The sequence below is a fragment of the Aegilops tauschii genome, chromosome 5, assembly GCF_002575655.3.
Source record: "Aegilops tauschii subsp. strangulata cultivar AL8/78 chromosome 5, Aet v6.0, whole genome shotgun sequence".
Lineage (NCBI taxonomy): Eukaryota > Viridiplantae > Streptophyta > Magnoliopsida > Poales > Poaceae > Aegilops > Aegilops tauschii.
Window position 1 is genome coordinate 78278301 of NC_053039.3, and position 15429 is coordinate 78293729.

The 15429-nt window shown below is 43.5% G+C and overlaps 1 protein-coding gene across 1 annotated transcript; it reads right to left on the reverse strand.

Annotated features, from left to right (window-relative positions):
* Nucleotides 1–9249: 9249 nt before the first annotated feature.
* LOC120963861 (uncharacterized) lies at nt 9250–11811 on the reverse strand. Its single transcript, XM_040388364.2, has 2 exons — nt 10657–11811; nt 9250–10571 (listed from the first exon to the last, which is right to left on the reverse strand). The coding sequence occupies exons 1-2, from the start codon at nt 11768–11770 to the stop codon at nt 9667–9669; spliced, it is 2019 nt and encodes a 672-aa protein (XP_040244298.1). The 5' UTR covers nt 11771–11811; the 3' UTR covers nt 9250–9666.
* Between the last annotated feature and the right edge of the window lie 3618 nt (nt 11812–15429).

Below are 15429 nucleotides of genomic sequence, written 5' to 3' on the forward strand. Positions count from 1 at the left end.
GTCTGGGTAGCGCAATCATTTGACTCAGCTGGGAGTTAATCTTCCGGTTGATAGTGTCATTGACAGAGTTCTTCAATCACTGCCACCAAGCTATAAAAGCTTCGTGATGAACTATAATATGCAAGGGATGGATAAGACAATTCCCGAGCTCTTCGCGATGCTAAAGGCTGCGAAGGTAGAAATCAAGAAGGAGCATCAAGTGTTGATGGTCAACAAGACCACTAGTTTCAAGAAGAAGGGCAAAGGGAAGAAGGGGGACTTCAAGAAGAACGGCAAGCAAGTTGCTGCTCAAGTGAAGAAGCCCAAGTCTGGACCTAAGCCTGAGACTGAGTGCTTCTACTGCAAAGGGACTGGTCACTGGAAGCGGAACTGCCCCAAGTATTTGGCGGATAAGAAGGATGGCAAAGTGAAAGGTATATTTGATATACATGTTATTGATGTTTACCTTACTAATGCTCGTAGTAGCGCCTGGGTATTTGATACTGGTTCTGTTGCTCATATTTGCAACTCGAAATAGGGGTTACGGATTAAGCGAAGATTGGCTAAGGACGAGGTGACGATGCGCGTGGGAAATGGTTCCAAAGTCGATGTGATCGCCGTTGGCATGCTACCTCTACATCTATCTTCGGGATTAGTTTTAGACCTGAATAATTGTTATTTGGTGCCAGCGTTAAGCATGGACATTATATCCGGATCTTGTTTGATGCGAGACGGTTATTCATTTAGATCAGAGAATAATGGTTGTTCTATTTATATGAGTAATATCTTTTATGGTCATGCACCTATGATGAGTGGTCTATTTTTGTTGAATCTCGATAGTAGTGATACACATATTCATAGTATTGAAGACAAAAGATATAAGTTTAATAATGATAGTGCAACTTATTTGTGGCACTTCCGTTTAGGTCATATTGGTGTAAAACGCATGAAGAAACTCCATGCTGATGGGCTTTTGGAATCACTTGATTATCAATCACTTGATCCTTGCGAACCATGCCTCATGGGCAAGATGACTAAGACTCCGTTCTCCGGAATAATGGAGCGAGGAACAGACTTGTTGGAAATAATACATACTGATGTATGCGGTCCAATGAGTGTTGATGCTCGCGGCGGGTATCATTATTTTCTGACCTTCACAGATGATTTGAGCAGATATGGGTATATCTAATTGATGAAACATAAGTCTGAAACATTTGAAAAGTTCAAAGAATTTCAGAGTGAAGTGGAAAATCATCGTAATAAGAAAATAAAATTTCTACGATCTGATCGTGGAGGTGAATATTTGAGTTACGAGTTTGGTCTTCATTTGAAACAATGCGGAATAGTTTCACAACTCACGCCACCCGGAACACCACAACGTAATGGTGTGTCCGAATGTCGTAATCGTACTTTATTAGATATGGTGCGTTCTATGATGTCTCTTACTGATTTACCGCTATCATTTTGGGGTTATGCTTTAGAGGCGTCTGCATTCACGTTAAATAGGGCATCATCTAAATCCGTTGAGACGACACCATATGAACTGTGGTTTGGCAAGAAACCCAAGTTGTCATTTCTTAAAGTTTGGGGCTGCGATGCTTATGTGAAAAAGCTTCAACCTGATAAGCTCGAACCCAAATCAGAGAAATGTGTCTTCATAGGATACCCAAAGGAAACTGTTAGGTACACCTTCTATCATAGATCCGAAGGCAAGATATTCATTGCTAAGAATGGATCCTTTCTAGAGAAGGAGTTTCTCTCGAAAGAAGTGAGTGGGAGAAAAGTAGAACTTGATGAGGTAATTGTACCTGCTCCCTAATTGGAAAGTAGTTCTTCACAGAAATTAGTTCCAGTGATTCCTACACCAATTAGTGAGGAAACTAATGATGATGATCATCAAACTTCTGATCAAGTTACTACCGAACCTCGTAGGTCAACCAGAGTAAGATCCACACCAGAGTGGTACGGTAATCCCGTTCTGGAAGTCATGTTACTTGACCATGACGAACCTATGAACTATGAGGAAGCGATGATGAGCGCAGATTCTGCAAAATGGCTTGAGGCCATGGAATCTGAGATGGGATCCATGTATGAGAACAAAGTGTGGACTTTGGTTGACTTACCCGATGATCGGCAAGCCATAGAGAATAAATGGATCTTCAAGAAGAAGACGGACGCTGACGGTAATGTTACTGTCTACAAAGCTCGACTTGTTGCGAAAGGTTTTCGACAAGTTCAAGGAGTTGACTACGATGAGACCTTCTCACCCGTAGCGATGCTTAAGTCCGTCCGAATCATGTTAGCAATTGCCGCATTTTATGATTATGAAATTTGGCAAATGGATGTCAAAACTGCATTCCTTAATGGATTACTTAAAGAAGAGTTGTATATGATGCAACCAGAAGGTTTTGTCGATCCAAAAGGTGCTAACAAAGTTTGCAAGCTCCAGTGATCCATTTATGGACTGGTGCAAGCCTCTCGGAGTTGGAATATATGCTTCAATAATGTGATCAAAACATATGGTTTTATACAGACTTTTGGAGAAGCATGTATTTTACAAGAAAGTGAATGGGAGCTCTGTTGCATTTCTGATATTATATGTGGATGACATATTGTTGATCGGAAATGATACTGAATTTCTGAATAGAAAAAAAGGATACTTGAATAAGAATTTTTCAATGAAAGACCTCGGTGAAGCTGCTTATATATTGGGCATCAAGATCTATAGAGATAGATCAAGACGCTTAATTGGAATTTCACAAAGCACATACCTTGATAAAGTTTTGAATAAGTTCAAAATGGACCAGGCAAAGAAAGGGTTCTTGCCTGTGTTACAAGGTGTGAAGTTGAGTCAGACTCAATGCCCGACCACTACAGAAGATAGAGTGAAAATGAAAGTCATTCCATATGCTTCAGCCATAGGTTCTATCATGTATGCAATGCTGTGTACTAGACCTGATGTGTGCCTTGCTATTAGTTTAGCAGGGAGGTACCAAAGTAATCCAGGAGTGGATCACTGGACAGCGGTCAAGAACATCCTGAAATACCTGAAAAGGACTAAGGATATGTTTCTCGTTTATGGAGGTGACAAAGAGCTCGTCGTAAATGGTTACGTCGATGCAAGCTTTGACACTGATCCGGATGACTCTAAGTCACAAACCGGATACGTATTTATATTGAATGGTGGAACTGTCAGTTGGTGCAGTTCTAAAAGAGCATGGTGGCGGGATCTACATGTGAAGCGGAGTATATAGCTGCTTCGGAAGCTGCAAATGAAGGAGTCTGGATGAAGGAGTTCATATCCGATCTAGGTGTCATACCTAGTGCATTGGGTCCAATGAAAATCTTTTGTGACAATACTGGTGCAATTGCCTTGGCAAAGGAATCCAGATTTCACAAGAGAACCAAGCACATCAAGAGACGCTTCAATTCCATCCGCGATCAAGTCAAGGAGGGAGACATAGAGATTTGCAAGATACATATGGATTTGAATGTTGCAGACCCGTTGACTAAGCCTCTCTCACAAGCAAAACATGATCAGCACAAAGACTCCATTCGTGTTAGAATCATTACTATGTAATCTAGATTATTGACTCTAGTGCAAGTGGGAGACTGAAGGAAATATGCCCGAGAGGCAATAATAAAGTTTTTATTTATATTTCCTTATATCATGATAAACGTTTATTATTCATGCTAGAATTGTATTAACCGGAAACTTAGTACATGTGTGAATACATAGACAAACAGAGTGTCACTAGTATGCCTCTACTTGACTAGCTCGTTAATCAAAGATGGTTAAGTTTCCTAGCCATAGACATGAGTTGTCATTTGATGAATGGGATCACATCATTAGGGAATGATGTGATTAACATGACCCATCCATTAGCTTAGCACTATGATCGTTTAGTTTATTGCTATTGCTTTCTTCATGACCTATACATGTTCCTATGACTATGAGATTATGCAACTCCCGAATACTGGAGGAACGCTTACTATGCTATCAAACGTCACAACATAACTGGGTGATTATAAAGATGCTCTACAGGTGTCTCCGATGGTGTTTGTTGAGTTGGCATAGATCGAGATTAGGATTTGTCACTCCGATTGTCGGAGAGGTATCTCTGGGCCCTCTCGGTAATGCACATCACTATAAGCCTTGCAGGCAATGTAACTAATGAGTTAGTTACAGGATGATGCATTACGGAACGAGTAAAGAGACTTGCCAATAATGAGATTGAACTAGGTATAGTGATACCGACGATCGAATCTCGGGCAAGTAACATACCAATGACAAAGGGAACAACGTATGTTGTTATGCGGTTTGACCGATAAAGATCTTCGTAGAATATGTGAGAGCCAATATGAGCATCCAGGTTCTGCTATTGGTTATTGACCGGAGATGAGTCTCGGTCATGTTTACATTGTTCTCGAACCCGTAGTGTCCGCACGCATAACGTTCGATGACGATCGGTATTATGAGTTTATGTGTTTTGATGTACTGAAGGTAGTTCGGAGTCCCGGATGAGATCACGGACATGACGAGGAGTCTCGAAATGGTCGAGACATAAAGATTGTTATATTGGAAGACTATATTCGAACACCGGGATAGTTCTGAGGTGTATCGGGTATTTTCCGGAGTACCGGGGGGTTACCGGAACCCCCCTGTGGGTTATTGGGCCTCATGCGCCTATTGGTGGAAGAGAGGAGGCAGGCCAAGGTGTGGCGCGCGCTCCCCTAGCCCAAACCGAATTGGACTAGGGGGGCCGGTCCCCATTTCCTTCTCTCCTCCCTCTCCTTCCCCTTCTCCTTCTTGGAATAGGAAAGGGGAGGCCGAATCCTACTTGGAGTAGGATTGCCCCCCCATGGCGCACCTGCCCCCCCTGGCCGGCCTCCTCCTCCCTCCCCCCTTTATATACTGGGAAGGGGTCACCCCAAAGACACACCAAAGTTTCTCTTAGCCGTGTGCGGTGCCCCCCCCACAGAAACACACCTCGGTCATATCGTTGCAGTGCTTAGGCGAAGCCCTGCGCCGGTAACTTCATCATCACTGTCACCACACCGTCATGCTGACGAAACTCTCCCTGGCCTTGGCTGGATCAAGAGTTCGAGGGACGTCACCGAGCTATATGTGTGCAGATCGCCGAGGTGCCGTGCATTTGGTGTTTGATCGGTTGGATCGCGAAGACGTTCGACTACATCAACCACGTTACTTAACGCTTCCACTTTCGGTCTTTGAGGGTACGTGGACACACTCTCCCTGCTCATTGCTATGCTTCTCCTAGATAGATCTTGCATGATCGTAGGAATTTTTTTGAAATACTACGTTCCCCAACAAAAACACCTACCACAAAGACAATGAAAACCATCACCACATTCTTATATTTGCCCTTCATTGATTCTAGTTCTGCATTCTTCTCCTTTAACTGAACCTGCAGAGAGATAACCATATTCTCTAATGCCACATCATGACCATACATCAGCACATTTGGAATTTGAGTCTGAGCCACAGATCTCTGAACCTGCATAGACATAACCACATTCTCTAATGCCACTTCATGACCAGACATCGGCACATTTGGAATTTGATCTTCAGTCTAAGCCACAGATCTTTGACCCTTTAGCCTCCACACCTCATCTCTCAAATCTCCAATCAAGTCACTAAAATACTTGGGCAAAGGATCATCATGCCATTCTGCCACATCCACCATGCTATTCAACATAAATGTGACAAGAAATCAATCACAAACTAAGAGCAAGAAATGAGCAGCAGAAGGACATGAGCACAGAAAATGGGGCTCACAATTGCATCCACACAGGCGTAGTACCTCATGCCGGGGTTTTGGCGGCTCCACGAGATCCATCTCGGTGCCTTCCGTGGCTGACTGCAGTGGCACAACTTTGGCGGCTCGTACGCCATTGGACTCTCCCTGTAAGCCACACGAGACCTCGAGTCTGTGTCCCTCCTTCCACTGCCGCGACGGAAGTCGGGAGCGGAAGAAGCCCCTGAAGTCCACGACATCGCGCCGCTGTCGTCCCTGTCGCGGTCGTGCTCTGCGCCCCTCGTCCCTGCCGCCACCGTGCTCCGCGCCTCATCGCCCCTGCCGCTGCTAACCCTAGCTCCTCGCTACCCAAATTCTCCAATCCTTAAAACAAAAAACGACCACACCACCAGTCAACACTATCACTAGCTGGCCCACAATTTAGGTCAACAATCCCGGTTGACTGCTGCCACATCACCATTTTTAGCCTAAAACGCTATCAGGGTTCAGTTTGGATTGGGATTAGTGAGTTGGGTGTGCTGATTTCCGGGATTTGTAGTTCAGGGTTTGATTTAGCTAACGCCTACGAGTTCAAGGCTCATTTTGGACTTTTCCCGTGTTTACATACCTAAACCCATGAAAGTCGACAGGCACACATCACGCCAAACGTCATGCATGAATTAGGGGCGACTTAATCAATTGAATCAACATATCGGACGCTGTTGCGCGAGAATAAGTATGCTAAACCAGGAAGACCACATTGTCGACTGAGTTAATAGCACTTATGATACAAGAACTTGTACCGATGGAAGCAAAATGATACAAGAACTAAAAGACCCCATAAAAATGGCCCAAAAACTTACTTAACGACACACTTCAATACATTTTCCGTCAACCATACCAACACACCCTATACTGTCGGCGTTCTGGGAAAGGGGGTCCCCAGACTTGCCTGCCTGCGGCCCACGGCGCGGCTTTGCTAGCAGGCCTGTATGGCCCATCTTCATCAACAAGGCATCCAAGACCCTCGCCTGGTGCAGGTGGCCTGAACCAGTATAAATCTTGTGTCCCTTGTGTTGTGAGTTTGTTGAGTTCGTTCTTGAGTTCTTTGCAAGCCAGGACGTGGATCGGTAGGGGGAGAACTTCGCGCGCACCCCAGAGTTCGAACCTTAAGGGTTTTGCCGGAACCCGTGATCCGACACATACTGCCGTTAGCTGTTCGTGTTTGGTTCAACAAAGTGGCAGCGGGCCCATGTGGGCCTCACATGTAAGTGGGATGGAGAAAGAAATCGATATGTAAAAATACTCCAGACGTGGGGGGTTCGAACCAAAGAGTGGGATAGAGAAAGAGATTGATACTTAAAAGAATAGTGCACAATTTTCAGACGAAGTAACACAACAGGCCGTTCATGTGTAGAGCAAAACTAGAAAACACCATTCAATCCAACATTCTCCAGCGTTCGTCCGGTCTACTGTTGTTCACATAGTAGTTTGAACGTAAATATACTCCAGGGTGCGACGGGTTCAAACCAATGACCTGCTGGTGGCCTCTGTCTCACGCGACCACCTAACCTACAATCGGTTTTGTCCATTGTGGAGAAAGATTTCTTTTATATTAAATAGATATGAGCGGTCGTGATCGCTCCCGTTCATGACCGTCGCAATCGTATGTGATCATGCATGCATGTACCAATCGATGGGGATCAAGATGGGGTCATATCATCCGATGGCCTTGCTCTTTCAAAATGCCGCCGCCTCCGTCCATAGGAGAGAAGAGAACGAAGATGGAATGAGGGAGATCTAGGGTTGGGGTTTTCTATTTTTACCAGGGGTGAGCGAGTGAGAGGCGGGTGAAAATGTTGTGAGGCTCTTGGGGCACGTGAACGTGTGGTTGGCTTCGTGCATAACTTTCTGGCGGATAAGTGAAAACAACATCTTGGAGAATACATTGGGAACCTGGTTGTCAATATCCCTCCGCATCTTTTCTGGCCAATATTCTTAAATTGGCTATCCCATGAGACCCAAACACACCATTAAGACGAACCACCTACAACAGATCTTACCTATGACATGTTTAGCATGAAGAGAGGTGCTTCCATACCCCCCCCCCTAAAAAAATGTAAAGGGTGTTCTCGTCCATCCAATTAATCATATGATTTTTTAGGCAATCAATTAGGTCCTAATAGTCTTCTCCCATAAAAAAATCACACTGTCATGCCGATTTACCATCGCGGCGTACTCGCTGGTTCCCATGGTCGGTTGGCCGACCCTAAACCCATCTACGCCGACTCGTCGGCCCAGCCCACCACGCGCTGCCCATGCATCCCCATGCCGCGCACTCCATGTCCGCTTGACACCACATCTTATCATCCCTTTCCCCGTTGAGTCGCTCATGTGTGTCGATGCTCAATCGCTTTAGCCCCGACCATCCATCTATGAATACCCTGAGGAAGCTTAGGAGTCCTTCGGCCAAGAACAACAAACTCCCAAACATGCACAACCCCGCCAAGCTCCTCACAACATCCATTTTGCATAGCAGAGTATTACACATGAATTCAGGTGTCAAGTTAATACTTTCTAGGCAAAACTCTCTATTTTCAAAGTATTACACATGAATTCAGGTCTCTCTATTTTCCTAATTGATCGAAACTCTCCAGTTTGAATTAAGATGAGAAAATTCTAGACTTAAATTTGAATAAGAACGCGACCTTGAGCACAACGCCGATGAACTATACTGACGGATGGATAGATGCATTTGAACTCGCTACCGATCTAGACCATCACTCGGTTGTTCGATGACATGCGCTAGTAGGTTGTGGCATTCACTCCTAGCGCACCCAACAACCGGACAACAACCACCACAGCCGGATTTATGGGACATTGTGCCGGGCTACAGTTTATTGGGGATGCAACCTTTTTAACATGTAAATTTTTTATATACTTGTTTTTTCAAGTGAGGGGTAAGTTTTAATATATACCATAGGTCTGTCTCAAGAACCGTAAACTTTTCTAGAGGAATGTACCGAAGGATATCTCTACCATGAAGATGAAAAGTACTAAGAATGGCAACTGGACATCATCAGTGAGTTAAAATAGGGTTGACCTTTCCTATTTGATCCGTCGGTGAGCCTATCAAGGTACGTGCTCAGGTGGTTGGCTTCTTACTTCACTTTTTGGCAGACTAGCAAAGACAAAATATTAGGGAATAATTTGTGAATTTGGTTGCCCGTCGTATCCCTCCACACTCCTCGCTAACCATTCTAAAATTGTATATCCGATAAACTAAATGTGTCATAAAAACAAACCACCTCCATTAGACGTTACCTACGACATGTTTATCGTGAAAAGTACTAAAAATCACAACTTGACATCATCGGTGTGTTAAAATAGCATCTGTTGACCTTTGTTCTTAAACAATTCAAAACATCAAATCACATCAACATGCTCATGAGTTCTAAATGAAATTACTAAATCAAATGAGATGACCAAATCAATCAATAGTGATATAACATCATTCATTGACAAAATAAATCTCAAAAAAGAGTTCGCTCTGAAATAAACATGGCAAGATGTTTTCATCCAATGCAGGTTTGTAGAGACCATACTAGAGTTCTGAACCATACACGATGTTCCTTAATTATTGTAAGCTACTAGTTCCTTTATTGTCGGCAAGTCCATCACCAAAACTACTTTTTCTTAAGTTCTCATGAGCTAAAAAATCTTAAAAGTTATCTTTGAATCTATGGTAGGCATTATTAAGAATCCTGGGGCACCTGGCATAACATCCTTTTGGAGGCATTGTTGCGCTTGAATTGGATTTGCCAGAGACATTGGAGGCTGAAGCTGTAGCAATGTCATGGTCTTCACTCCTCTTATTCTCTTGGGTTAACAGAGTTGAGCTGCATACACGGTCTTTGGTTTTGAACAACTACATTTTCAAAGCTTCAAAGTCATCATCATCCATATTACCTGGAGGTGATCCTGCTTGGAACTTATCCTTATGCATGGCCATAAGATTTTTCGCAGCAGTCACAACAAGAGCTTCGTTGGAAGAATCATCTTGTTCTTGAGGAACGGTGTCAGCTTCTGATAGGCGGGCATCTATCTCCATTTCATCAATGAAAGGCAGTGCAACATTCAGGTCAATGAGATTCCTGGCATTGGTGTCATCCTTGTTCTGGAATTGCATTTCCCTATGAGCTACACCCTTACTCGAGGGTGTGCTATCTGTGCCCATGTGCATAGTGCTTGAGACTTGAGAATCTTTATCGATGGTTTCATTAATAGGGAAACCAAGAATTCTTGTATTACCTTCTGAATAAACCATGGAACCATGAAAAATCTGGGGATGCCCAACTACATAATTTGATGGCACTTGTGACTTCTTCCTGCAGATTTCCTTCCTCATGTTTAGCAACTTCTTTTTCACCCACGAGATTTCCATTGGGGTATCATCTCTTGCTTGTTCCAGAGTGGTAGTTGCATCTTGAGGACCATTGCTCAGATTCACGTCCTTTGGACAATTATAGAATTGGGATTGCTTTTGATATTGATCCCCTCCTAGTTGTGTAATCTTTGGTGTTGGAAGGTGACAATATTCTTGTAATGTTGGAAGGCGACCATTATGACCATTGCGCACTTTGGTGTCATCATAATACCTCCTAGTTGTGTAATCTTTGGTGTTGCTTTGCCATAAAGATTTGAATGCAGCATTGGAGTTGGACGCTGCAAATGTTTGTGGATTGCGGATGCTATAGCCGTATTGATCATGTGCGGTAGAAGAATCAACACCATGTTTCTCATGTATGAAGCATTCCATGCCATTGCTTCTATCTGTAAAAGGAAAAAAATCTACACTTAGTGTGCATTGTTGCTTACATAAATCTATAATAATTGCAAAAAATTAAGAAAAGCTTACCATATTTTGTGTGGATGTGTGGATTGTTATGCCTTGTTTCCTCATTTGCGACAAAGAATTTTGAACCAATGGCTGCACCCACATGCTTTCCTTTCAAGGTATCTTCTAAGCTTGGGAGGTTCATGTTCACACCTGGCCATGAATAACACTGGTTTTGGGAACTAGAGGCACCCAGACTTGGGAAGTCTTCTATTTTCATAGTACTCGATGACCCTACCACTTCTTTATTGAAAACATTTACTGTTGAGATACCTGATTGTTGTAAACCACTAACATAGTTCTTGCTCATGTGCGAGGAGGTCTCAAATCCAGGCTTCACATTTGGGAGGTTCAAGTTCACTCCCGTGGATGAATAGACCTGGTTTTGAGAACTAGAACATCCCACACTTGGGTAGTTTGTTGTTTCCATATTACTAGATGGCCCTACAACTTTTTTGTTCAAAACATCAGGTGTTGGTACATCTGATGGTTGTAAACCAGTGATCCACTTCTTGTTCATGCATGACAATCCCTCAATGTTAAGCTTCACATTTTTAGCAAAAATTGAACCATCATTTCTTGGCAAACTATTTGCAGACTTGTCCAATAGTATGACCACATCATCATCACAATCATCGACATGTGCACCAGTTGGAACTTGAAGGTTCTTCACATTTGTACCAAGAATTGAACCATTATTTCTTGGCAAGCTATCTGCAGGCATCTCTGATAGAATTACCACATCATGATCACTATCATCTACATGTGCATCAGCTGGAACCTGACGATCCTTCACATTTGTACCAAGAGTGGAACCTTTATTTCCTACTGAACTATTTGCAGGCTTCTCCGATAGTATCACCACATCATCATCACTATCATCAGCATGTGCACCATTTGGAACCTGAAAGGCTAGAGTTTCTTGTGTGGGCCTACTATTGTTATTCCTCATAGACACCCCATTTGAACTACACTCTATATATTTCCCCTTCATGATTTTTTCATATGGTTTCTTCATATCATGTCTGGTAGTAGGCTGAACTTTATGGACTGTTCTTTTACCCCTAGACGGTGATGAATATATCCTTTCTTGAGAATTTTCACTTAATCCACCTCTTTGGAATTCTAATTCCATTAGGTTCTTCTGGACATTGTATAAACGATGAAGTTCTAAGACCTATAAAGATACCAAAACTTTATAAGAAATGAGAAACAACCATATCTATGGAAAAGTATAAGAAAACACGTCATTTACATATCTAAGCAATGTTTTGTTTCTCCCTAGACAACTGAATACACATAGTAAAATCACAACCTACCTGTTGCCGGAATGTAGCTTCTTGTGCAAGTATGGTTCCCTTTACCGTATCATTGTCAAGATATTCAAATCCATTTGTGGGTTTTGTTGTGAATATGTTACTAAGATGCTCGCTTGGATTTTTCTCCATGTTTTATGATAACGAGTTGCCTTTCAAGTTTACACTTGAATCTATAATGGCCAATTGTCTTGGAAGATAGATCTTGCCTTCAACTTCTGTTCCTAGTGCTAATAAATATCCACAAATAAATGATGGGTTATTAAAGTATCATCAAATATATATGTATATATATATAGTGAGAAGGATATTTAGAAAAAAATAAATACATTAACTTGGTATCGTTTCTATTTTTTGATTAATTATTATATGTTCGCATTCAATGCATTAAAATAGTTCTACTTGTGGACTCTGGAAGTACTCATGCATTTGTGAATTGCAGGCTCATACAAAACCTTGGTGATTAAGGCTTTAGAACCTAGCAAACTATGACTTAGTACCACAGAAATATTACATTACTTGGTAGAAACATGGACAATTCTAATCAACAAGTGATAGAAAATAAGAAATGATATCACATACTTACAAAGATCTCAATGTGAAGCAATGGTGTATATGGAGTTTTCTCCAGTCGAGAGTCCTTAGCCAGCAAGAAATTGGATGTTGTCTGCTGGCTATCTAAAGCAGATGAATGGTAAGCTTGTGTCAGCAATAGACCTCAAATTTGGCATTTGCGGGATGTATGATGCATGCATAACAATGAAGATGCAAGAAAAAATGGTAGACAATATCAAGAGCTCTAAACTGTGATGGGAGAATTATTCCAAAAATAAAAATGTAAAAATAACAGAACTTTACATAGAAATTCCATGAATCTTCACCGCCATAGATAAACTAACATGAATTATGAAGACATAAGAAGAGGGGACAAGGAAGGACCAACTAGCAAGGAAAAATAGAACAATCTCACTACACCCCCAAACCTTTCTTCCAAGGGTGTACCAAAAGATCATAAGAAAAAATAGATGGGCAAGAAAAAATTTCCCATACACAAAGTCAAGCATAACAACACAAAAATCAGGAGGGGAAAACTTACAAGAACAAAGTCTCTTACCTCATTCCCTTAAACATGGCCAAGGAGAATAACACTGTAAAGAGGTCAAGAACACAAGCGAATTTTTTTCTCACCTTATCACTAGGAGAAGCCCATGGTACTGATGAAATTTGTCTAGCCTTTTATAGATAAGCTTGAGGTATTTCGTCATTTATTAGGAGCGATTAAGATTGGATTACAATTCAATGACAAGTAGTCGACATGCACACTTAGGATTTCAATGCATTTACTTCTAGTGCTATGTAGTGTATTCTTTAATGATACATTATGACATTTTGATTCAGGATTTTGACCACATTAAATTATGGTATCAACTGATTGCTTTTGTTTGGAAGGAATTTTCTCCCCTGGGTGGTTGGTATGACATGCGTGACACCCGTATGCGCGATAAGGCGCTTGCTTGCTTTGTGCCAGGTCTGACTAGGTGACCTATGCACCTACAAGGCCAGACAACTGGGCAACAACTCACACGCATAACCAAGAATTACTCACTTCAAATATTTTATTTGTAAACTATAAATTCTTATACTAATATTCCTAGTAAAAAATTCCAATCAAGGGTTTATTTCTAAAAATTGCTTGTAGCGAGTCAATTTCCGTCTATAATTATTCCACACCAAGAATAACATGTCGCATTCAAATGTATGGCTCGGCGAGGAGGCCCTCTACGCGGTCCATTTCGCGCCGGCCGCATGCGGCTGCGTCCCTGGGGCTCCCCATGCCGTCTGATTTAGTCGGACGATGCGCACCCGGGCAGCCTGCCTTGCGGGTCCATGACGCGTGGACTGTGAGTGCGGCCGGGGCCACCAGCATGGTCATTTCGTTCACGCCCATGTGTGCCACACTGTGTGGTGCCCCGCCCGTGAAGGGGAGGCCGGGTCAACCTATCCACATCGCACGCCCCTGGCAGTGGTTGTTCGCATGCGGGAGGCGGGCCGGCGCATGCACACGCCACATCCTTGACCCATACATTGCCTTCCCAGACTCTTTCCTTTGCCCGTCCTAGCCTAAATGGCAACGCGTTTTCCTCTGCTCGGTTGTTGTATGTTTTTGGGGCTAGCCGGTTGGCGGCTGCTACCGTTTGCTACCTGCCGGTCTCTTTCACTTGCGCGAGCTTGGCGCGCGTGAGTGCTCGGCTAGGTTTGTACCATGTTTGGTGTTGATGTCTAGCTAGGGTTGTAAGGGGCTTGGTTGGCCGAGTTTATTTGTGTACGCCCGACCCAGACTTTGTTTCCTGGGTCGCACGATATTTTGGTCGCCACTGCATCTCTCTTTGGCCATGTGGTTGCCCCTAGGACCAGGTGTTTCTCGTCCTGCCGGTCAGTGGCTCGTTGGTGCTCTTTTGGGTGTTTTTTTGTTGTTGTCTGTTTAAGCCAGTTTTATGTTGTGCCTGGGGTGGTGTCGAGCACGCTTCTTCCTCTTCTTATTCCTGCCACCTTTTGTTTCACTATAAAAAAAAGACACATCCGTGACATTTTGGGCCGAACAATTGTTTTCTGTCATGCTTATGACAATTCTATGACGATAATTGTGACAAAACCCGGTATCATCATAGATGTGGTGGGCTCCTATTTATTTGACAAAAAATGGGCTTTTCGTCCTGGGCGTGCCGAAGACGCAACTGCATGACATTCTTTGGGCCGTCCATGACGGAAACAATCGTGGTAGAAGCGAGGGAGAGGAAATATCGCGGAGTTCCCGGTTACGGTGGATTGTCGATCGGGGCCGAGCGATGCACTGTGGTTTGCACGTTTCTCTCATGTACGCGCGTGTGTGTGAGGCGTTGGCTAACTGAACCCGGAGCGATCGCACGTTACAGAACTCGAGCGATCGATCCCTTGGCTGTTAACTCAACCCGAGTGATTCACTCGCTGTTGACTGAACCGAGCAATTCCTTCGCTGTTGCTGCTAACTGAACCCGAGCGATCACTGCTGCTGCTTACTGAAGCCGATCGAGCCGGTGTTGTGTTGCCTCTTGATGAACAATGACCGTTGCTACCGTGCGCGCGGTACGTAGAATGAGCCGAGACGTGGTGAGTCGAGCCGGTTGGTTGGCTATGGATGAACAGTTCACGGTGGGGGTTGGGTGAACAGGACCTCGTGGTAGTAGGCCGTTGCCGTGGTTTGCGCGTTTCTCTCGTGTACGCGTGTGTGTGCGAGGCATTGGCTAACTGAACCCGGAGCGATCGCATGTTGCTGAACCCGAGCGATCGATCCCTGGGCTATTAATTGAACCCGAGTGATTCACTCGCTGCTAACTGAACCCGAGCTATTCCTTCCCTGCTGCTGCTAACAGAACCTGAGCGATCACTACTACTGCTTACTGAAGCCGATCGAGCCGGTGTTGGGTTGCCTCTCGATGAA